Source organism: Hippopotamus amphibius, chromosome 3 (assembly GCF_030028045.1).
Source record: "Hippopotamus amphibius kiboko isolate mHipAmp2 chromosome 3, mHipAmp2.hap2, whole genome shotgun sequence".
NCBI classification, from domain to species: Eukaryota; Metazoa; Chordata; class Mammalia; order Artiodactyla; family Hippopotamidae; genus Hippopotamus; species Hippopotamus amphibius.
In genome coordinates, this window is record NC_080188.1 from 161,094,617 (window position 1) to 161,119,101 (window position 24,485).

At 46.9% G+C, this 24,485-nt stretch overlaps 1 protein-coding gene across 5 annotated transcripts in view; it reads right to left on the reverse strand.

The window, feature by feature from the left end:
• Positions 1–24,485, reverse strand: part of PACC1 (proton activated chloride channel 1) — a 30,775-nt gene extending 6,290 nt beyond the window's left edge. Inside the window, exons 1-6 of one of the 5 annotated variants that reach the window (XM_057725752.1) lie at positions 24,329–24,455; positions 22,660–22,895; positions 20,565–20,661; positions 6,387–6,596; positions 4,809–4,960; positions 91–233 (exon numbers count right to left, since the gene is read on the reverse strand). In XM_057725752.1, the coding sequence (XP_057581735.1) occupies positions 91–233; positions 4,809–4,960; positions 6,387–6,596; positions 20,565–20,661; positions 22,660–22,665 (608 nt within the window). In that variant the 5' untranslated portion in view covers positions 22,666–22,895; positions 24,329–24,455. Of the gene's footprint in view, positions 1–90; positions 234–4,808; positions 4,961–6,386; positions 6,597–20,564; positions 20,662–22,659; positions 22,896–24,079; positions 24,271–24,328 lie in introns of those variants that run through there. The other 4 variants (XM_057725753.1, XM_057725751.1, XM_057725750.1 and 1 more) reach the window with 4 other exon arrangements.

The following is a 24,485-nucleotide window of genomic DNA, read 5'->3' on the forward strand; positions in this document are numbered from 1 at the left end:
CCTGCGCCCCCCACCCCAGCCCAAGGATGTGCTAGGCCGGAATAAGATAACAAGTGTCTAGCGAGCCCGCCCTGAGCTCTAAAAGGCCACCTTTGCAGGAACTCCTGGAAAGAAGAGAAGAGGAGGTAATCAATGGCACTGAAGTCCTCGCTGCTCTGGTTCAGGCGGAACTGGAGGAAGACCAGCTCCCGCTTCTTCACCTCCCGGGGCCCCTGCACAATCAGGGCGGATTTCTGCGGAGAGACAAAAGCCAAGAGTCTCAGCCTGGAGAGCTGCATGGATGCTCCTGGCCTCGCAGGAGCCGGAGCCCGAGCCCCCGTCCCCACCCCGGGGAACAGCACCTGGACCAGGGCTAACTGCAGCCCATCCTCTAGCCACTTGCCTCACGGGCTGGCTGTGCCAGGGAAGCTCTTTATTTGGAAAGGAAACTAACTTCCATCTGCTATAAGTACAAATGTTTTTTTTCCAGTCTGTCACTTTTCCATTAACTCTGTTCTAATGCCATTTGTTATAAGCAGCTCTCAATGTGATGTAGTGAAATTTGTAAATCTTCTTCTTTATGGCCTCTAGATTTTGCTTGCAAGGGAAACCAAGATTATGTCAATATTCTCCTGTATTTCTTTCTAACACTTTTTTAAAAACTTTTTTACATTTAGATACACACCACGCCTGCCTTTCAGTTTTGTGTATGGTGTGAAATAGGGCTCTAACTCCCACTGTCCAGTGGGCAGATGCAGGTTTGACCCAAGTGTTTTACTCATGCTGGGATCTGACTGGGCAGGTCTCCTCCACATCACTCCCCACCCCCTTCCCAAACCTGGCAGGGTTATTTATACACATGCTCTTCTACATGTACCTTAAAACTAGCTTGTTAAGTTCCATGAAAAAAATCAACTGGGACTTTTAACTGTGATGATACCGGATTTATAGATTAACTGGGGGAAAACATCTTTACATCTACTTTTGTAAATACTCTACCGATATTTGAAAAGACTGTTCTGTCAAGTACAGTATCACAACATGCACTTACTCTAAATTTATTAATTGTGCTATTCAATTCTCAATTTTTATCCTTACTACTTTCTGCCTATTTAAACTGTGAATTTGAGAGAGGTGTTAGTAATACTCTAAGGTGATGGTATTTTTTATTTCTAACAGGTTTTGCCTGAGGAATACAAAGGGTATGCTGTTTTGCACACAAAGATTTATGACTGTTAAGTCTTAGTGGAGAGAAGTGGAGTTTGAACCTCTTATCCACATAAACATCGCTCTTTTAACAACCCTTTGCACCTGGAATTCCATTTTAACGGATAGTAATACTGTTATTCCACTTCTGGTTATTGTTGCATTTTCCCAAGAGATCTCTGTCCATCTATTTATGTTCCACTTTTCCATGAGAGGTTAAGTGGCAGCAGGGAACGCTAACTGTCCCCAGTTTCCATTATGAACTTCCTCCAGTAGAACCAGCACTGCTTCCCCAGTCGCAGATCTTAGCAGAAGACAGTGGCCCACTGGAGGCTCATTCCTGGACTGAGCACGGAAGTGACTCACCCAACCCTGCGCCTTGCCCTTAGCAGGGAACTGCCGCCCTCCATTGCTCACCTTCCCAGGAGCAGGCAGTGCACACCTGCTCGTGGGCCCGCGCTGACCCCAAGGACAAAGACAGCGCCCAGGGATGGCAGAGGGACAAACAGAAGCCCCTGCTGACATCCTGTGAGGCAGCACTGCACGCGCGCGTACACACACACACACACACACACACACACACACACACACACACACACACACACACACACACACACACACACACACACACACACACACACGGATGTCCCCAGATACGGAAACACACCTCTCTTATCTCAGCCACTGTGTTTGTCTGGAATGTTTATTTTTGTGCAGTAGCTTAGGCAGTACTCTGATCAACGTAAGCTGTTTCCCAGAACTGGAGGCTACGGGAACAACCATCTAAGATGAGGCACCAACCTCCCACACGGATGCCACGAATATGGCAGGTGGTGGGAAACAGACACGGGTCCTGCAGGCTGGCAAGCCGGTGATCCTCACGGCCCCAGAGCACGGCACTTGGTAAAAGTTAACAAGATTTAATTGAGGGCACAAGAGACAAAGACTAGAAGATAAATGAGAATCTGAAGATTGACAAAGTAGGACCACATGAGACCCTTGGCTGGGATGCTCTCACGGGGACTCGACGGGACATAAAAGCCAGAAGCTCACATTTCTGCAGACGTCTCATCGCAAATGAAGGGGCTGCAGGCAGGAGGAGGGTAAGGACTGTTAACACCCTGCTTACACAGCCCAAAGCCGCATGGCCCAGGGAGGGAGTGTTTTCTAGTGTCTACTCCAAACACAGGCCCAGAGGATCACCGCCAAGGCAGGCTCTCCCAGCGGACAAGGCCAGGGCGACAGAGGACACAGGAGTCTCTGCCGAGGAGCAGCCCCACCGCCCACCCCACCATTACCTTCCTCCTGGGGGCCAAGGCGGGACATCTCACAGGTCCCACCCAAGGGGCTTCACTGGGCCTTGGGTAGCAGCTGTGCTTCCCGCTCTTCCCTTGCCCTCGGGAGCTCCACGGAGCCCCTCTGCGCCTCCTCCACTGCTCGGCATTGTGTAGGGAGGGGACCCGGTACCCAGGGAGCAGGTAACTTCTCTCTAGTTTATGGCTGTGGACAGCCAGGAGCCACTGTGGAGAAGACGGACCGTCACCCGGGGCTGGAGGCAGTAACTTCAGTCAACTTCAGTTTTCATGGAAACAACTCTCCTTTTGTGCCCTTACTTCTTGGGTTTCTCTAATATTTAGTTAAACTACATAACTATTATAACAAACACAACTGGCGAGAACAGGTTCGGCACACAAGGACTCCTAGTAAGCGGAGGGCTGAGAGGAAGGACGGCCAGAGAGCCTGTATTTGTGGCGCCATCTAAGTGCGCACAGGTGTCCGCTCGGTACAGAGGGAACAGAGAGAGTGGGGAATCCAGACAGCGTTTGTACTATATTATCTAGCTCTTCACTACCATTTTTAAAAGTTATTTTCCTTTTCATTTAAATTACCTTCCGTTTCCCTGGAGTCCACTGGGTTTGTTCCTCTCCGTCCTTTTACGTTGTTGGTTTCATGTAAATGTCTAGGGGCCCCTTAATTCTCCATTCTTCTTTCTGAGTGAAGGGTTAGGTTGACTAGTACAGATCTGGGGTGCGGGCTGCTTCCTAAGTGGCCCTCTTCCAGGCTTGCCCTTGCCTGGGGCTGACTGTAAGGATGCTCAGAGGCAGTGAGCAGGGAATGCCAGCAGGCTGGGCACTCCGTGTACTTCTCTTCTGGGAAGAGATTCTGCGAACTCTCTCCTCCTTTCATTGTGGACGTCCAGTCTCAAGTTTCGCTGTTTCTCTCTCTCCTGGCCCAATGCCCAAGCAGGGAACCTCCCCTTAGCTTATGCAGAGAATGGCCCCAGGGCCTTTTCCCCAGAGCAAACACTGTCCGCAGCAGCTCTGTGTGCCCTGGGAGGGCTAAAAGCCTGGCATGCAGTCCTGTAATTATTATCCTGCCCTGCCCTAGGGCAGCCCTGCTCTTTGAATGTGCTGACACAGAGCCTGGCAGTTGCAAGGAAAGCTTCCACCTCTATAGCAGTCCTCTCCAGCATCTGTTTAGCGCATGGGCTTTCTCTGATTTTGCTCCATCAATCTGACCCAATGTACTATTTCTATTTTACACCAGTTTCTCAAAACTTCTGGTCCTCAGATGATACCCATTCTTGGTTTGCAGGGCTGTTACCGATATTTTATCGTATTCTATTTTTTGCACAAGTGGGAATCATTTCAGCAGGATTTTATGAGGAGGTCCAAAATAATACAGTATTAATAAATAATCTTAGTGGGATTCTTTCATCTCAAGGTCCACCTGCATCACCCAAAGGGGCAGGTCCTGCTCCACAGCATGACACACGTGCTGTCCTCATTTGGCCGGTACTTCTGACCACAGCTCTACTGCCCACTGCTCTTCTGGGGGCTCTTGGCCCACCAGAAACACCCACCTGTGGAATTTTGCTCAGAGGCACAAACAAACACGCTATTTCCTCCCTTTATGCCTTGGTGCAGAGTTCCTCTGCCTAGAAAAACCTTTCCTTCCTCTCTTTGAGCTGGAAAACTTAGCCCTGTTCAGTCCTTTTGGAAACAAGGATATGTGATGAAAAGGAGAAGATGTAAATATATATAAGATGTAAATAAATATATTCTGCCTCTGGAACCCTGTGCAGACGCTGCTCCCCAAGCCGTCCACTCCCCAGCTGAGAGGAGCCACGGGTGACGGCAGGGCCAGGCTCCTGGTTCTCGACCCGCACTCCTCCTTACACTGGCATAGTTATTCCAAAACAAGGATGCCTAGGCCCCATCCCCAGGAACCATGATTCCGGTGGCCCCACACAGAACGCGGAATCTGTCTTTTCAAAAGGGATCCTGGCAATTCTGTGAGCCGTCAGGTATGGGACCCACTTTGCTGCATCACACCGGCCCTGCCCTGCAGCTCATCAACCTTCCATCCAGGACAGGATTTTATCACACTGTCGGGAATCCCAGAGAGTAACTCAGAGGAGGCTGAAGGCCCCACTGCCCTCCCTGCAGGCAGGTGAGCCAGCCACAGTCAGACTCCACTCAGACAGCCTCGAGTTTGCTGGGGGCTGAGCGGCCCACACCATGGGGGTGGAAGGCCACCTGGCAGAAAGAAGACTGGGGCCCTTGGCGTGCGGGGCCGAGACAGCACGCTGCCCAGATGCAGCTCGGGGAGACGAGAGTTACCAGGGTCTGATTGGAGAAGGGGTCCGAGTAGTTGATCCTTCGGGTGGTGCAGTTCATGTCTCCTGGCTGGCCGGGGCTCCTCAGAGGCGGAATGACCTCGTAATGGTGCTTACAGCTGAGCAGCTGGGCCTGACCGGGGTACAGGGCGATGCCTGGGGAACAAACAGGGGAAAGCGAATGGTCACAGTCCCTGACTGCACCCCTAAAGTCACATGTATTTTTTCACACCCACCAACCACCTAAGTTCAGGACTCCCTGGGTGACTGCAGAGGAGGGAGAAGAAAAGGGTTACAGAGGGAGGGGAGCCACACCCCTGCCCTCAGAAAGCCCTGCTCTAATGGAGGAGGTAACCGCATCCTCAGCAAACCCCGCTCCTGGCTGGGGACGCAGCCTCCTCAGCGCCTGCACCAAAACCTGCCGCACTTCAGAACCCTGCTCCATACCCTCCGAGGGGGCCTCCGAGACCAAGCCTGGCAGTGCCAGGCCCCTGGCACCGCCGCCCACCTGCAGACTCCCCGGGCAGCCCTCAGCTGTGCGACGCACCAGGTCTCCTTCCGCCTCTCATCTCCCACCCCGACTGGGAGCTCCAAGTGTGCAAGTTGCATCCCAAAGTCCCTCCCCCTCCCCCAGCCAAGGCACCTTATTCAAAGCTCTGAGGAAGGCAGCTGCTCTAACCTCAATGGCAGAAACACTGAGAGCAGCATGCAACCCCAGACACAGGCAGAGTCAGCGAGACCAAGAGACCAGGTACAGAGAGTAAAACCCACAGATAAAGAGACAAAAGCAGACACACAGAGAAGAGGGACAATCACGAAACAGGCAAAGGCCCCGGGACCAGCACGCTTGTCAAGAAGCCCCAGGCAGAGGGGACCCGAGACTCCAGCTCTGCTCTGTGAACAGGCCATCTGAGGGTCACTTGGGGGAGTCCTGTGGGCAGAGGAGGGGGCACATGCCGGTGGGCAGAGTCTGAGCCCACAAAGCTCACGCCTCCCCGTTCACTCCACACTGCCAGAGCCCCGTGCCCCGCAGCAGACAGCCCACTCCACGGCAGAGATGGCTCCCGATGGGGACAGGAGGGGTACGGATGATGTGGCCTGGGAGCCCCTCTCCAGGCAGGGCCCCACCCGCCTCTGGATGGCTTCACCTCCCCTGCCACCCGTAACTCCCACGTCTCATCCCTGGCCTCCGGCTCCAGCCCGGGTAGACTCATCCTCTCCAGAGAAGCCCTCTGCCTCCCTATGCTCACCTTTGCTCCTGTGGACCCGCCTCCCAGAGAAACTCTCTTCCATTTACCGAGGCCCAGCTCAAACCCTGCCACGGAGAACAAGCGTTCCTTGCCCACCCCAGTCCTGCAGCAACCACTGCTGGCTCAGTCCACCTCCCTCCTTGGCACATGACACTCAGCTGGGTACCGACAGCAGCTCTTGGGGTGTGTAACCTACACCGAGACTGTGCTCAGACTCCTCCACCCTGTCTGTGGTGCCCAGCACGATGCCAGGAGTGCAATGGCAGCTCAGGGAGTATGTGCAAGTCAATGCCCCAGACCTGGGCCTGATGTCTGTCTGGGGCAGGCTCTACCTGGGGCGTCGTAGCGATCCACCTCCTTGTAAGACACCGACATGACAGGGTGCTTGAGTTTCTCACGGAAGTCCGTGATGGTCTGGTAGACCAGGAAGACGGCCACGGCCATGAGCAGCAGGTAGATGAAGATGAGCAGGACAGAGAAGACGTTCTTCAGACAGGCCTTGCTGAAGCGGATGCTGCTGGAGGCGGACTCGCTGTCCAGGGCTGAAATGACAATCACACAGGTGACCCAGAGGAAGTGGGCAACCTCCAGCCCACAACCTGCTTTACACACCCAACCTCCCCCCGTCAGCCCCACACCCAAAACACAACACACGGCACCTGTCAACATTCCCCACACACCTGCTCTGCCAAGAGGGGGCCGCTGAGCTGAAGGAGACTCCCCTCTGGAGGGACAGACAGTTACAACCCAGCAAGGGAGCCAGCCCCAGCCTACCTCTCTGGCCCCATCCCCTGACCACTCCACTCCCCCAGGACCAGCTGCACTGAACAACTGTTCCCAGTGTACCCTCCTCAGCCCTGGAGACCCTCACACCCCAAGCCTGGCCTGAAACACTTTTCTTCCTCTACTGACTCCGAACTCATCCTTCAGGTCTCAGTTTAGAAAGGCATTTCCTCAAGGAAGCTTTCCCTGACCCCATAACTTGATTTGGGCACCCCTTTCTCAGTGCTCCCAGGACACCCTATGTCCCCTGTCATCACTCTGCAATGTTACTGTCTACATGTCTTTTTATCCCCGTAGGCTGTGAGCTCCACAAGGGCAGAGACAGGGCCAGTCTTGTCCATACTGAACCCCTAGCCCTTCACGCTGTGCTTGGAACAGAGCAGGTATTCTGCAATTAGATGGTAAATGAATGAATGTGTCCTGAATGTGTCCAGCCCTTCCCCAGAAGTCTATGAAGCCCTAACCCCCAATGTGACAGTATTTGGAGACAGGGTGGTTAAGGAGGTAATTAGGTTAAATGAGGCCATAAGGATGGGCCCTAATCCAATAGGATTAGTATCCTTATAAGAAGAGGGAGAGCCCAATGGCATTTTTCAAAGAACTAGAACAAAAATTTTTTTTACTTTGTATGGAAACACAAAACACCATGAATAGCCAAAACAATCTTGAGAAAGAAGAATGGAGCTGGAAGAATCATGTGCTCTGACTTTAGATTACACTATAAAGCTACAGTAATCAAAACAATACGGTATGGGCACAAAAACAGACATATAGATCAATGAAACAAAATAGAAAGCCCAGAAATAAACCCACACATTTATGGTCACCTAATTTATAACAAAGTTGGCAAGAATATACAGTGCAGAAAAGACAGTCTCTTCAATAAGCAGTGCTATGAAAACTGGACAACTACATGTAAAAGAATGAAATTAGATCATTGTCTAACACCATACACAAAAATAAACTCAAAATGGGTTAAAGACCTAAATGTTTATCCTCTATAAACTCCTAGAGGAAAACACAGGTAGAACACTCTGACATAAATCACAGCAAAATTTTTTCTGATCTATATCCTAGTATAACTGAAAAAAAAAAAAAAGGGACCCAACTAAACTTAAAAGCTTTTGCACAGGAAAAGAAACCATAAAACAAAAAGACAACCTATGGTCTGGGAGAAACTATTTGCAAATTATGTGACCGACAAGGGATTAATTTCCAAACTATACAAACAGCTCATACAGATTAATACCCAAAAAACAAACACCCCAATAAAAAAAAATGGGCAGAAGACCTAAATAGACATTTCTCCGAAGAAGACATACAGATGGCCAAAAGGCACATGAAAAGATACTCAATATTGCTAATTATTAGAGAAATGCAAATCAATACTACAATGAGGTTATCACCTCACATCAGCCAGAATAGCCATCATTAAAAAGTCTACAAATAATAAATGCTTGAAGAGGGTGCAAAGAAAAGGCAACCCACCTAGACTGCTGGTGGGAATATAAATTGGTGCAGCCACTATGGAGAGTAGTATGGAGGTTCCTTAAACTAAAAATAGTTACCACATGATCCTGCAATCCCACTCCTGGGCATATATCTGAAGAAAACTCTAATTCAAAAAGATACATGCACCCCAATGTTCAGAGCAGCACTTTTTATTTACAACAGCCAAGACATGGAAGCAACCTAAATGTCCACTGACAGATGAATGGATAAAGAAGATGTGGTATACAATGGAATACTACTTGGTCATAAAATAGAATGTAATAATGCCATCTGCAGCAAAATGAATGAATCTAGAGATTATCATATTAAGTGAAGTAAGTCAGACAAAGACATATATCTTATGATACACTTATATGTGGAATCTAAAAAAATGATACAGGACTTCCTAGGTGGCGCAATGGTTGGGAATCTGCCTGCCAAGGCAGGGGCCATGGGTTCAAGCCCTACTCTGGGAAGATTCCACATGCCACGGAGCAACTAAGCCCATGTGCCACAGCTATTAAAAAAAAAAAAAAATGATACAAATGAACTTATTTACAAAACAGAAATAGACTCACAGACACAGAAAACAAACTTATGGTTACCAAAGGGGATAGTGGGAGGGGGTATGTGGAGAGATAAACTAGGAATCTGGGGTTAACATATACACACTACCATATATAAAATAGGTAAACAAGGACTTACTGTATAGCACGGGGAACTACACTCAATATATTGTAATAACCTATAATGGAAAAGAATCTGAAAAAGAATGTGTGTGTGTGTGTGTATAACTGAATCACTTTGCTGTACACTTGAAACACAACACTGTTTCAACATTACTCCCCCATTCCCCCCCCAAAAAAAAGAAGGAGAGACACCAGCGATGCATACACACAGAAAAAAAGTCACATGACAGGGTGACAGTGGACAGAGTTCAAGGCTGGCAGAGCTGTCAGAAAGTTAGGGGGAAACTTGAAAGGGAGGGAGCCACACAGGGTAGTGAACTCCCAAATCTGCAAATAAAATATGCTTAAATTCTTGGCTGGAGACCCTAGGGGTGCCAGCAAAAAGCAGCAGCTGGAAACCAAAAGATGTGAGTGGACATTTTAGGTGCTGCTAACACAAGGAACACAGGAGCCTAGAACTTGAGTCTTGCCATTTTAACTACCCGCTAAGATGAAAATTCTTCAGAGGATCATAAGAGAATTCAGAACCTCTATAACGTGTCACTGCTAATACCTAGTGTTCAATAAAAAAATCGTTACACATGCAGAGAAACAAGAAAATGTGACCCATGCTCAAGGGAAAAAGCAGTGTATAGAAACCAACTTCAATATGACCCCAAATGTTGCAATTAGCAGACTGGAATTTTACAGCACTTAAAGGATTTAAAAGAAAATGTAAGGATAAGGAATGAACAGAGGGGAAAGACAGAAACTGAAAAAGAAACTGTAAAAAAGAACCAATGGGAATTCTAGAGCTGAAAAGAAAAATAAATAAAATGAAAAACTCACAGCATAGTCTTTAACAGCAAAAGGTGACAGGGAAAAAAGCCAATGTAGTTGAAGTTAAATGAACAGAAATTATCCAATCCAAAAAAAAAAAGAAGAAAAAAAACTAACAGAGCCAAGACAACTGTGGGACAATATCTAGCAGTCTAACAGCATGTAACTGAGGAGAGAAAATTAGATCATAAAAAGTATTTGTAAAAATAATGACCCAAACTTCTCAAAACTGGAGAAAAAACATCAATTTATAAATTCATGAAGCTCGTTACACACCAAGCAGAATAAATAAGAAAATCAATCCTAGGCAAATCATAGTCAAACTGACAATGCAAAGATAAGAGAGGGACTTCCTAGGTGGTGCAATGGTTAAGGATCCACCTGCCGATGCAGGGGACACAGGTTCAATCCCTGCTCCAGGAAGATACCACATGCCGCAGAGCAACTAAGCCCATGCACCACAACTACTGAGCCTGTGCTCTAAAGCCCATGAACCACAACTATTGAGCCCACGTGCCACAACTACTGAAGCCTGTGCACCTAGAGCCTGCGCTCCGCAAACAAAAAAAGCCACCACAGTGAGGAGCCCACACACCACAATGAAGAGTAGCCCCCGCTCGCTGCAACTAGAGAAAGCCCATGTGCAGCATCAAAGACCCAATGCAGCCAATTAATTAATTAATTTAAAAAAAGATAAGAGAAAAATCTTCAAAGCAGCCAAAAAAAAAAAAAAAAAGGAATATTACATACAAGAAATTATATGTAACAAGTAGGTTAGCTTTTGATCACAAATAATGAAGGCCAAAAGACAATGGAACATCTTAAACTACTGAAAGAAAAAAAATTCTGTCAGCTCAGAATTTTAAAATTCCAGCAAAACTAACCTCCAAAAATGAAGGGGAAAAAAGATATTTTCAAACACAAAAGTTAGAGAATTCATCACCAATGGACCTGCACTACAATGCACGTTAAAGAAAATTTTGAACTGACACTAGATGATAACTCTCAGATGTACAGGAAGGAATAAAGATCCCTGGAAATGTTAAATGGCTATTCATATATTTTTTAAAATTTTAGGCTATCTAAAAAAAATTATACAACAATAGCGTAAGGTTTTCTTTCAGGAAAGAAGGAACAGAGAAACAACAAACATATAAGACAAACAGAAAACAGCAAAATGGTATAACCAAGTGCAACCATATCAATAATTACTGTAAATGTAAATGGACTAAACACTCCAATTAAAAGGCAGAGACTGAGCGAGAGAGTAGCACAGACATATATATACTACCAACTGTAAAATAGATAGTCAGTGGGAAGTTGTTGTATAACAAAGGGAGTCCAACTGGAGGATGGAAGATGCCTTAGAGGACTGGGGCGGGGAGGGTGGGGGGGACTCGAGGGGGGGGAGTCAAGGAAGGGAGGGAATACAGGGATATGTGTATAAAAACAGATGATTGAACTTGGTGTACCCCCCAAAAAAATAAAATAAATAAATAAATAAATAAATAAATAAATAAAAAGGGCAGAGACTGTCAGCCTGGATTAAAAACTAGATCCAACCAAATGCTGTGTATAAGAGATGGACTTTAAATACAGATATAAGAGTATTTGCTCATAAATTATTTCATTTGCTCTTATTTAAAAGCACAAAAGCAACAGAAGCACAGAACTTTAAAGTATCCTAGGTTGACAGAGAGAAGGAAACCATTCATTCCTTACTTCTACAAACATATATCAAGCACCAACTCTATGTGCAACATTTTGTGCTAGGTGCTTCAGGGAGATACCAAGAGAGAAGGCTTGATGGTTTGTGCTCCGAGTGCTACAGGATTCAGAAGGATGTGAAGATGTAAAACAGGAGATTTCCTTTCCTCAGAGGGATGAATGGGGAGTGCAGGGCTAAGGGCAGAGATTAACAAAGGCTTTGTGGAGAAGGCTGCATTAGCCCTGTTCCTAAAGCACAAGGAGGATTTTGAGGAAGAAATAATTTGGTATCCATTATTCATTTGTTTTGCAAACTGAAAAACAGACCAGATATCCAGCCTCAGCTCTGCTACTAACTGTAACTACTCTGTGACCCAGGACAAGTTACTTAATGCTCCTAAGGCTCACTTTCTTCATTTGAAAAGGAAATAATTGTTTCAAATTTCTAGGATTTCTGCAAATTAGAGACTGTTGCAGAATGCACTACCGGAGACCCAGAACGTACCCTCTACCCCTCAAAAAATGAAGTCCTCAATGACAAAGATAACAAAGATGAAGAGCATGGAATGACAATCTCGTAATAATTAATTAGAAAAGATATATGCTGAAGATAAAATGGAGGTGGGGCAGAATACAGTGTCTTTCATACAGCAGTCATGTACTGTTTCCATGTCTGTTAAATGAATGAATAACCCAAACAACAGATGAACTAAGTCTTGCAATGCTTTCTAGCTACCCTCAATGGGTCAGAGAATACTACTGTATTTCAGGCACATAAAACTATAAACCAGTGCCTTATTATTTCTGGCAAAATAGCTTAGAAAACTCTTACTTTACAGGAATGCCAATTCCCAGAAATGTCTGTGTGGTTCCTTCAGGACGTGAAGAACAGGTTACTGTAGACAATAGATGTTTACTCTAAGAGGAACCAGGAAGCCCCAAAGAAATCCCTTGGGTAGCTGAGAGTGAAGCCAAGGTACCAAGCAGCTCTAGTTCTCCAAGAGGAATTAAAGCAATTCACTTTTTCAACTTCCTTTGTCTCTGATCCTACTTTGGCTGCTTATTACTACTAGGGACTATGTCAATTCCTCCTCCCTCACAGCTGTACCCCTGCCTTCCTGCTGTGTTCCTCTCATGACCCTGCTCCACTTTGCTCTCAAGTCCATCTCTCTGAGTCTTGCATTCAGACCCCCTCCTGGAGAGTATCCCGTATAGGGTACCCCCTTAGGTACATCACAAGACACTGCCCTTCTTCACACCCAGCCTACAGATGGCTTCTTTTGCTCAGGTGCCCATCCCTGATCAGTCATATGTAGCTTGGCTGCAGGGCCACAGGATCCAAAGTACAGTGGTGGTCTGTGTACAGGGACCTACCCATAGCTGTTTTGCTTGGAAGGCACTCCCAGCCCCCATGGTCCATGTGGGACCACAGGTTCACTTCAAAACATGGCAGATAAAAGCACATTCACTGGCATGAGCTACTCATAACTGCAGTGGCAACAGGTTTCAGGTTACTACATTCTAAGGAGGTTTGAAAAGATCACAGGGTGAAAGTGAAGGAACTCTGAATGACTGAATTGGTGCATAACATCTGAATAGAATTTTTAAGAGTTGGTAGGGACCTAAAAGGCCATCTGGTCCAACCCCATTCCTTGTGCAGTGATCCTGGTCCCACAGTCAACAACTGGCACAGAATGAGGGTCCTGGAGTCTTGACTCCTAGTCCATGCTCTTTCCCTACATGACAGTACACATTAGTCCTTAAGATTCCAGTTACTAACAATGATAAAAAGATCTAATCGAAAAATAAAATAACTTCAAAACAAGCAGAACATTTTTACGTTAAACTGCTTATTATAGTATGATGAAGATGAACAATGATAGCATCCATGGGCAGGTATCTCCTCTATCACAGCCAGAACAACATGATTTGAAATGTGCTGCTTTCATGATGCCTTTGGTTACAGAAAGAGATGAATCTCTCCCTATTTGCAAAACTTCAAAAAACAACAATTTAAGATAGAAAAAAGGTCACATGACAACTGCACCACTTGGACTTGTTTGGCAGAGGTACCTGGACAAATTACTGTGAGAACACTGGCCCAGACAGTCTCTTCTGTTTCATTCACAGAAGCCAAGTTTAGCTTCTTTACAGGCCTTTCATTGATCCACAAATTGGCAGGTAATGTAAATAAAAAACTGTAGAATTGTTTATCATCCACACGTGCTATATGCGTCACTCCAATTCTAAAAGCAGACACCATTTCATTTTATCATTTTTTTTAAAAAGGTGCTGGATATTTGGCAAAATGTCCCATGCACTCTGCAGTCAGAAAAACCAAACTCAGGCTTTTTTTGTGGCAAGCTGGATGAACGTGTCTTAAAAGTATACATCCTTGGGGCTTCCTAGGTGGTGCAGGGGTTAAGAATCTGCCTGCCAATACAGAGGTCATGGGTTCGATCCCAGCTCCAGGAAGATCCCACATGCCGCGGAGCAACTAAGCCCGTGTGCCAAAAAAAAAAAAAAAAAAAGTATACATCCTTTACATATATGCAAACTCACAACAGAAGACAAAAATAATGCACAAGATTTTCTTAGGAAAGGTAATTTATGAGTTTTATAAAACCCATGACAGAATTGCTTCAAAAACCCAAACTTGCCTCAGAAAGTAAGTCAGGCCATTAAGAGGATATATGATAAGCAGCTCAGTTTCTGAAAACATTGTGGGACCTTATTTCACAGGAAAGGATATTGGCTGACTACCGTAACCCTGCAAAACCCTACCTTGCAGAGAGCACTGGGCTAAGATGCATTAGGATTGCAAAGAAGAAATGAATTCCTTGTTTATCTTTTTCTTTTTAGTGACGTGGTGGGTTTGTTGTTTTAATTTTGTTTTGTTTTGTTTTGAGATATAATTTACATGCCATAAAATTTACCTTTTTAAAGTGAATATATTTAGTAGTTTTTAAAATATTCATAAGGTGTATAACCATAACCACTATCTAATTACAGAACACTGTCATTACCCAAAAAGAAACTCCCTACCCATTAGCAGTCACTCCACGTTCCTCCTAGTTCCTGGCAGCCAATAATCTACTTTGTTTCTATGGATTCACCTATTCTAGGCAAGTCACATAAATGGAATCATGCAATATGTGACCTTTTGTGTCTGACTTCTTTCACTTAACATAATGTTTCCAAGATTCATCCATGTTGTAGCATGTATCAGTTCTTCATTCCTTTTTATTGCAGAACATTCCATTGTGTGAACGTTTTATGTATCCATTCATCAGTTGATGGGCATTTGAGTTATTTCTACTTTTTGTCTATTATGAGTAATGCTGCTATGAACATTCCAGTAAAAGTTTCTATGTGGACATAAGTTTTCATTTCTCTGGGGTATATACCTAGGAGTGGAATTGCTGGGTCATATGGTAATTCTACATTTAACCTCTTGAGGAACTGCCAGACTATTTTCCACAGTAGCTGCACTATTTCACATTCCCACAGGAAAAATATGGGGGGGTCCTGATTTCCCTACATCCTCACCAAAACTTGTTTATCATCTTATTGACTATAGCCATCCTTGTAGGTGTGAAGTGGTATCTCACTGTGGTTTAGATTTGCATTTCCCTGATGACTAATGATGCTGAGCCTCTATTCATGTATTTATTGGTCACTTGGATATCTTCTTTAGAGAAACAGCATTCAGATTCTCTGCCCATTTTTTAATTGGGTTACTTGTCTTTTTATTATTGAGTTGTAAGAGTTCTTTATGTATTCTAAATACAAGTCCCTTATCAGATAAATGATTTGAAAATTTCTCCCATCCCGTGGGCTATTTTTTCACTTTCTTCATAATATCCTTTGGTGCACAAAAGATTTTCATTTTGATGAGATCTAATTTACCTATTTTTTCCTTTGGTTGCTAATCTTTGTCTATTCTATTAATATACAGTTGTTTCCATGGAAAACTGATTGTAATGACTAATTAACTGTTTTCCTCAATGTGATTACATCTCTGATGTAATAAACTGCTTATTCAATTAGCACGCCTAATCTCATCTCTCTGTTTATAAAGAATAATAAGTGGTTGTGCTTCCCCTGATAGAGAGGAAATGAAGAGATTGAGGCTTTTACCACATTATGGTATGGAATTATTTATCTCAGAGTAACACTGGGAATATAATCCTGAGCGCTAGGTGCTTAGCTCGAATCTTAGCCGCTAAACACTCAGCAGCCTCACACTGTCTTCCTGTCTTGTGACTCCTAGTTCCAGGCCCTCCATTCAACTACAGCTCCACCTCCTCTTCTGGCCCCCAAACTTGGACACCCTCCGAGGCTCAGCCTTCATGGCCCTCTCCTGCTCATTCCACATTCTGTGTTCCTTGCTTTCTTCCAGGCCCCTAAACCTCCCCCTACAAGTCCTCTCTCCTGTGAATCCCATACCTCTCACTGCCTCTAGGCCATCTCTAACCAGACACACCACATCACCTGAAACTTGGGGTGTCCACCACAGACAAGCATCTTCTCTTCCAGCCACCTGCCCCTCTGGACTCTATCTCTGTATGTTATTATTCTCCTACTCACTTGGCTTCAAATCTCAGAATCTTTGATTCTTGCTGCTCCCCCTCCCACACATCAAAGCAGCCTATCACATCAGCCTTCAGCCTTAGACGTGGCAGAGCTGTCTCAGTTCACCTTAATCCAGGCCCACACACTGCCACACTGATCTTCCTTAAACACCCACTTCACTCCCCTTACTGCTCTGCTCCAGTCCCTTTAAATACTTTCTGCTCCCTAGAGAAAGTCCAAACCCCGACACTCAAAACCACCCCTAGTCTGACCCAGCCGAGCTTTCCTACCTCACCTCCCTCTGCTTCTCAACCCTATGCTCCAACCATTGGGCTACCCACCGATACTGAAATGTCCTATTTTCATTCCCACCTCTACGTGTTTGCGCATGCCACCCCTTTTCCCTGGCTAGCCCTGCTTTTTCACCTATGTATCACCTTCCTTCAGATTAATCCCACTTCCTTCAACAACCAGCCCTCCTCCTTTCGTTCCTGAGGCACCTGTCTCTAGCATTTCTTTGGCCATCATGCATTCACTCAAGTTGGCTTAGATGTTTTCCTGCTCCAAATCCCCACCTCCCTCCCCCAGGGTACCAATACACGCTGAGCACCTTACAGAGGGCCAGGCACTCTACCAGGCACTGGAGTTACAATGGGGGGTGGGGGGGACAAACCTTTGTGCCTCACAGAACGCAAGGGCAGGGCCAAGGGGCTGACACAATTAACTACAGAATGATACTCAATAAACGTGCCCTCTCAGCTGTGCTAAATGCTATAAAAGGGAAAATACTGAATGCTAGGAAAGCAGGTAACAGGGAGAAAAGGACCTCATCAGGTTGCTGAGGGCAGGCTGTGTGGAAGGTAGGTAAGTTCTACTTCAGGTAACCTGCCTTCTCTCTCCACATGGCCTGAGTGCCTGGAAGCAAGCCATGTCTCACTCACCTTCTTTGTGGTTTTAGCATTTGGCATAAAGGAGAAGGAGTCCATGAGTGACTCTGGTGGAGGAAGGGGAGGAGTCTGGAACAAGAAAGCATCTCATCCAGAAACAACTGAGCCAGAGTCAGAATATGTTCAGAGACAGCCCTGGGTTCAATTTGAACCCTGCCACTCATTAAGTCTGAGCACAGCATTTAACCTTTCCGTGCCCCAGATTTCTGTCTATAAACTAGGACTAACATCTCCCTCAGAGAGTGGCTGGGAAGATTATCTGATGAAGTATATTAAAAGCCCTACGCAGGCCTAGTACAGGAAAGCACCTAGTCAATGGTGGCTGCTGTCATCATTACCATTATTTTCATTATTCTTAGGGGATTCAGGGGCAGGAAATGAGCTCTGAAAGTTATATACCAGGTCATCAAATTCAAGCCAAGTCATTATTGAAACCAGCCCAATGGGCTTCTAAGCACTGGACTGTCTACAGTCTAAACAGGAGATGTGCCCAGCAGAGTTTCCCCAAAAGCAGGGAAGGCTCTTGCTGGCCAATGGAACTACCCCAAGTTTGCTCTGCCTGAGGTCTGGCTTCCTGCTCTAACTGATCTCAGGCTTTGAGGCCCCAGGAATCTGAGGCATAAGAGAAACTGCCAAGGTCAAAAGTCATCATGGCCACTTCCTAATTTGCCTGGCATTTCTCTATAAAAGGAAACACATGGAGAACTCGAGGTATGGGAGGGGGCGGGGGGTGAAGGGGAAACTGAGAAGAAGCGGGAGAGTAGTACAGACATATATATACTACCAACTGTAAAATAGTCAGTGGGAAGTTGTTGTATAACAAAGGGAGTCCAACTCGAGGATGGAAGATGCCTTAGAGGACTGGGGCAGGGAGGGTGGGGGGGAATCGAGGGGGGGGCGTCAAGGAAGGGAGGGAATATGGGGATATGTGTATAAAAACAGTTGATTGAACCTGGTGTACCCCCCAAAAAAAAAAAAAAAAAAAAAAAAAATCAAAAAAAAAAAAAAAAAAAGAAAAAAAAAAAATAAGAAAGTGAGATTAAAAAATACATTAATGACTAAAAAAAAAAAAAAAGGAAACACAACAGGAAACTTCATCTTTCCAAGTCTGGCCTCCCTCCTCTTCCTGCTGTCACCATCTAGCCTCTTCTGACTGGGGGCAAGAGGGCCGTGCAGGGTGATGCAGGCAGAAGAATGGCCCACCAAAGATGTCCACATCCTCAACCTTGGAGCCTATAAATATGTCAAGTTGCATGGCAAAGATGCGATTAAAGTTGCTGATCATCTGACCTTAAAACAGGGAAATTATCCTGGATTATCTGGATGGGCCCGATGTAATCACAAGGGCTCCTTAAACACGGAAGAGGAGGCAGAAGTCAGTGTCAGAACAAGGAGATAGGAGAAAGACCTGAAGATGGAAGAAGAGACGTGAACCAAGGAATGCAGGCCGCCTCGGGAAACTGGAAAAAGCATTAAGATGGGATTTTCCCTGGAGCCTCCAGAACAGAATTCACCTGCCGACACGTTAATTTTAGCCCAGTGAGACTCATTCTGGACTTCTGACATCCAGGAATCTCAGATAATAAATCTGAGCTGTTTAAGTCACTAAGTTTCTGGTAACTTGTTACAAAAACAATAGAAACTAATACACATGGCTTTCAAACAGCTCTCCCTGAGGCCTTAGGGCTTCAGAGGCAATGCCTAGAGTCAGAGTGGGGGCAGTCATGCTATGACATTTACACAGTGGGCTTTAATAGAAGGATGCTTAAGATATTTTCTACAAATCATAGGTGTAGTAGAAAGTCTGGAGTCAGACAGAGCTTAATCCAATCTGTCTGTTGACCAGCTACGTGATCTTCCCACACTTCATTTAACCTCCCTGGGCCCTCAGAGCCTCATCTGGAATCATAAGGATACCAAAGGGTTATTATTACAAGAATTAAATGAGCAATGGGAATGACAGAGCCTGGCCCAGAGGAGGCAGTCAGTAAACATTAGCTGCCCTTCCTGGCTCCTTCCTTCTACAAAGTCCTCTCTAAGGACCAGGCACAATCACAGAATTTCCTATCCCATTCCCCTCCCCTACAAATGCGGGAATCCAGAGGAACAGAAATCCCACCTCTCTCAATCCACCCAAGAAGGTGAAGTCAAGCTGGGACTCCATTCACTCACTCACTCATTCATTCAACGAATCCTTACTGCATGGCCAGGGATGAACAGGGAGCAAAAGGGACTGGTCTCTACCCTGGTGGAGTTTACAGTCTAGTAGAATAGAGACTTTAATCAAACAGTCAGGCAAACACATACACCATTCCATCAGCAACAGCTGCAAGGGAGAGGTGCATAGGCCACAAGTGACCGTGGAGGTGATCTAGCCAGCAGTTCAGAGAAGGCTCTGCAGGGAAAAAATGAGTGAGCTGAGAACTGAAGGATGATTACGTATTAACGAGGTGACAGACGGAAGAGAATTCCAGGCAGAGGAATAAAACAACAAAAAGGCCTGTTGGTGGGACTGAGGCCCAAAGTAAAAGGTCAGCACGGCGGAGGGGCAGTGGAAAAGGGGAAGTAGGGAAGGAAGGAAAAAAGAATGACTTTCGGGTTCAGTTGGGTGGTGATGGTACCATTCTTGGAAACAGGAAACACTGGAAGAGGGCCAAGCTTGCAGTGGGGAGACTATGAGGTCAATTTCAGACATGCAGAGTCTGGGAGACCTTTGGGACATCCAGGCAGAGCCATCACCTGAGAATCTGGATACAGAGGATATGTAAACAGGTAACCTCTGGGCCAGAGGTATAAGCATGGCAGTCACGAGTGAGCAGTGACTGAAGCAGGGGAGGGGGCCTGGGTGAGGGCACCCACCAGAGACTGAGAGAAGGGGGCCTCTGACAAACATTTAATACCCAAGAGCTGGAGGGTGACTGCAAAGCAGGATGGAAGGAGTGGTCGGAGAAGTAAAGTGTCACATTACGGAAGCTAAGGGAGCAGAGTGTATCCAAGAGGAAGAAGCGACTGAAGGTATCAACCACTACTGCCAGGTTCTACAAGATGCCACCTTACAGATGGGACCACCCAGCTGGGCGACAAAACTGGAGAGGCCTGTTGTCTGAGAGGTAAGGCCTATCAGATAATCTCGCAGAGGGCCCTGGGAAGCAACCCAGGTATTAGAGGCTCAACTATGACAGTGTCCCAGGGAAAAAGGAACAGAAAAGCAGTGACCCAAAGTCCTTGCCATTGTGTCCAATGGCCTGGCCTCAAGATCTGGCTCAAACTAGAGGACAGAAAAGAGCAGATGCCGGCTTGGACACACCCCCTGTTCCAAGGTTGGTTAAATATGTATAGCTTTAAAACGAGGACAATACTTGAGATCTGACACCAGGCAGGGGCTGCTCCTCTGATACAGGTCACCGGCTGGCGAGGCCCCTGGACTGCGGCCTGCAGCTGCAGCAGTGGCTCAGCACCATTTTCTGGCACCTCCACCCCCAGCGCTGAACCCACTTACCTGGTAAGGTCCCTGGACCTTGGACTTTGACTGTTTCCTTTTCCTGCTCGTCTGCCTGCTCTGAGTTCTCAACCACCTGATCCAACTCTTCACTCAGCTAAAGGGAGAAAAAAAAGAGGGCAAAGAAGTCAGCTACATCAGCTTTGCTTTTCTGGACTAGAATAAGAAAGCAGAAGCTGCTTCTCAATTGTCATCAAAAAAAAAAATCATCACGTGATATAGAATGTGTTATACCAATTCTACAGATGAGCACACTGAAGCTCAGAAAATTCAAACAACTTCCTGGGTGTCAGTTTCCAAGGGCTGCCATAACAAAGCACCACAAACTGGGTGGCTTAACACAACAGGAATTTATTCCCTCACAGTTAGGGAGGCTAGAAAGCTGAAATCAAGGTGATGGCAGGGTTGGTTCCTTCCAATGCCTGTGGGGGAGAATCCTTTCCATGCCTCTCTTCTAGCTCCAGGTAATGGCCAGCAATCCTTGGTGTTCCTTGGCTTGCAGATGCATCCAATCTCCAATCTCTGCCTCCATCTTCACATGGAGCCCCTGTGTCTCCACATGGTCAGTCGTCTTATAAGGACACCATTCACATTGGATTAGGGCCCATCCTACTTCCGTGTGTGACTTCACCTTAACTACATACATCTGCAATGACCCTATTTCCAAATAAGGTCACTTTCTGAGGTGCTGAGGCTTAGAACTTCAACATATCTTTTTGGGGAACACAATTCAACCCACAATACCTTCCATGGCCATAGAGCCAGGAGCAAAATCCAAGCTGGTCTAGTTCCAAAACCGATGTTCTTAATCACTTCCCAAAGAAGGAGAAAAGGCAAGCTTAGAGTCTGCCGAGGGAGAAAAGAGAACAGAGAAGTTGGTGTCGGAGCTAAAGTCCACCAACTCAGGCTGCAAATGGCAGAACAAAGCGGGGAGGGCAGGCCATCCCAGAGACGGGTGCCACTCAGCAGCCTAACAGCAGGCAACCTCCCCCTCACTTCATCCGTGTTCCCACCTGTCAAATGGGGACCATGATAACCAACAACGCTCCACAGTGCTAAGGAGAAAAGCAAGAAACACCAAGACCAGAGCTTAGAGGAGGACCTGTCACTGGACTAGGAGGGTGAGGGAGGGGACAGGTTTCCCAAGTATTTTCTGAGGCTCACAATGTCAACGCTTAAGGTCTCAAAACATTTTCATTACAAAAAATTCATCCCTAACAGACTTAAGTGAAAATAAAGCTCTTACATATCTAATATTCTTCCATCTCTCCCTCTATGCCTCTGCTCCTGCCCTTTAGAATCAGGTAAAACCTCTAATTTAAAGCTCTCCGAGCCCAAAAGAAAAGAAAACCAACACGTGAAAGAGGGCTGGGAGGTTAGAGAAGGCACCATGAGACACAGGCCCCCAGTGGGAACACAGATCAAGAGGTTCCCAGGGCCCTCGCTGGCCAAAGGGGAAGGAGGACGTTAGTCTTGGATCAGCGTTCTCTGATCCAAGCCTCGCACAGGTTCAGCCTAACCCTGAAATGCTCCTAACCCAGTTCCCCTCCTGACCACCTACAGACATAATGAGCCCACCTCCCTGCCCAGCACTGGCTAAACTCTCAAATGCCCCATCCTGTAAAACCAAAATCTGCCCCCAGCAAAGAAACTCGGAGCTAGGTCCAGTCTCACAATGACCCATGCAAGAAAGATGCAGAAGGCCTCCTTCTTCTGAAGAAGGTAAGAGACAGGGACTTCACTGAAGAAGGCAAGGGGAGGGGTCCTTCCAGTATCTTCCACCATGGGGGTGCCCCCAAATAGAAACCGAATCCACCCTTGGCCTTCCCCCTGCAAGCAGGATAACTGTCTATATGTTAATAAACATTTTAGGAGCCCTGGGTAAGGAGATAATGCAGGTTACACGTGGATGGCGAGGGACACGGTCCTGTAAACCAGGACCCCAAAGCTCCCCAGAAGCAGGAGCTGCCCACACACCCTGTTAATGAGAGCCAGCATTCACTGAGAGGTCATGACTACCAGGCACTGAGCTAAGCACGTTCATGTACCAACTCATCTCATCCTCACAGCCCTAGGAGACAGGGACTATCATTACCTTCATTCTGCAGTTGAAGAAACTTGAGGCTTAGAGAAATTAGGTGTCTTGACGAAAGTCACACAGATGGCAAGAGGCGAGGCAGGATAGGAACGCAGGCTTTTTGACTTAAAAGTCCCAGGATTTATGCACTGTGCTCTATTCCCTACAAACCTGAAAACTTTCAGAGTCAGGGCCTCAGGTACAGAATCTAAGGGCCACAAAATCCACAGCACTGGTTAAAATCCATCAGGCTCCTTTTGGATAAAGAAAATGGTAGGATAAATACAGAAATGTGTCCCAAAGTCAGATTCTACCCCAGATCCTACATTAAAAAATTGGCCAGCCTCAGGCAAATCTCATCTGTCTTCAACTTGGCTTCCCCTTCTGCTATGGGGCTAAGCCATCTGCTTTATATATGCCACACAGTATCATTTTCAAAGGGAGAAATGTACATCAATATTTATCAGTATTGATCAAGACAGTAGCAGTTCACATGAGAAGGACTGGCAGAACGTTAGCCTCTTCAGGGAAGTCAGACCCCATGGAGCATGCGGGATTTGAGATCCCTCCGTGCATAATGAGAAGAAATTTAACCGCAGGAGTTTGAGAAGGGGTTAAAGAAGAAGAAATAGTGTGAGCATAGGCACAGCAGGAGCACGTTTTTAACCCGGTGAGTTTCCTGTGTGGCCAGAACCCAGGCGGGTGAGGAGATGAAGGTAATACAAGATAGGGCTGCAGGGCTGTGAAAGCTTGCTAAGAAGTCTGCCCTGTTTTGGGGAGGCCCACGGCAGCATCAGGTGTATGTAAAAGGAATGCTTTGGGATCGAGGCAGGGCCCCTGAATGAATCTGCACTGCATGGGAGACACCAAAGGGAGAGTTGGTTAGAGGCGACTCAGGGACACAAACCTGAGGACTGAGGATGTGGAACTGCCTGAACTTGCCAAGGGAGGCGAGCACAGTGAGGGGCACAGGGGAAGGAAGAGAACCAGAGATGATCAAGGACTGGGACCCTGGAGGAGGAGGAGAACAGTTCACTAGCTTCAGTAAGAGTCAGGAGGAGAAGCTGGTTTAAGAGAAGAGCTGGAATCGCAGCCCGTAGCTCCGCACAAACAAGAAAGAGACAAAGAACTGGCAAGTGAGAGTTACAGTCGTGGGAGGTGAGACTGCGGAGAGAAACTGAGCCGAGCGAGAAGCAGCTCTGCCGGGGAAAGCACATTTTCAAAGTTACTTGGCCAACAAAACGAGCTCTAATTATCGCTATCGTTAGCAGCTGCAGGAGCCACGAGGCCTTGGGCGTGGAAGGGGCTGATGCCCACCGCGCCTCTGTCCAGCTGGGAGGAGGACGCGGGTGCTTCCACGTGTAGCAAAGAACCTCGGGGGGGTTCCGCTCGGCGGGCTGCGCTGCAGCCTGGGTCGGACGAGGCTTTAATCATTCACCTGCTGGTTACGGGTCGACGCTCCGGGGCCCCGGCTCCATCCTTCGGCCAAGCGAAGCCAGCATCCGGAGGAGGCTCGGCGCCCCGCTTCCTTCCTGCCCCGCGGCTTCTGAGCGCGCGGGGACCCCTCCCCCGGCGCATTCACCGCTACTTGGAGGCGGGCTTTGCCGCCCGGACACCCGGACGCCCGGACCCCCGGACCCACTCCGCCTCACAGGAAAATGTGCTTGCGCCCCCCACTGCCTTGTACCTCTTGGTAGGATGTGGAGAGCTCATGGCGGATCATGGCACTGACCGCAGCTAAGGCAAACCTGAGCCCACTACGGTCCGCGGGAAGCAGAGAGGCAAGCACCTCGGCTGCAGCGCGGAGACCTGCCGACTCCCCCAGGAGAAACCGGTTCGCAGGA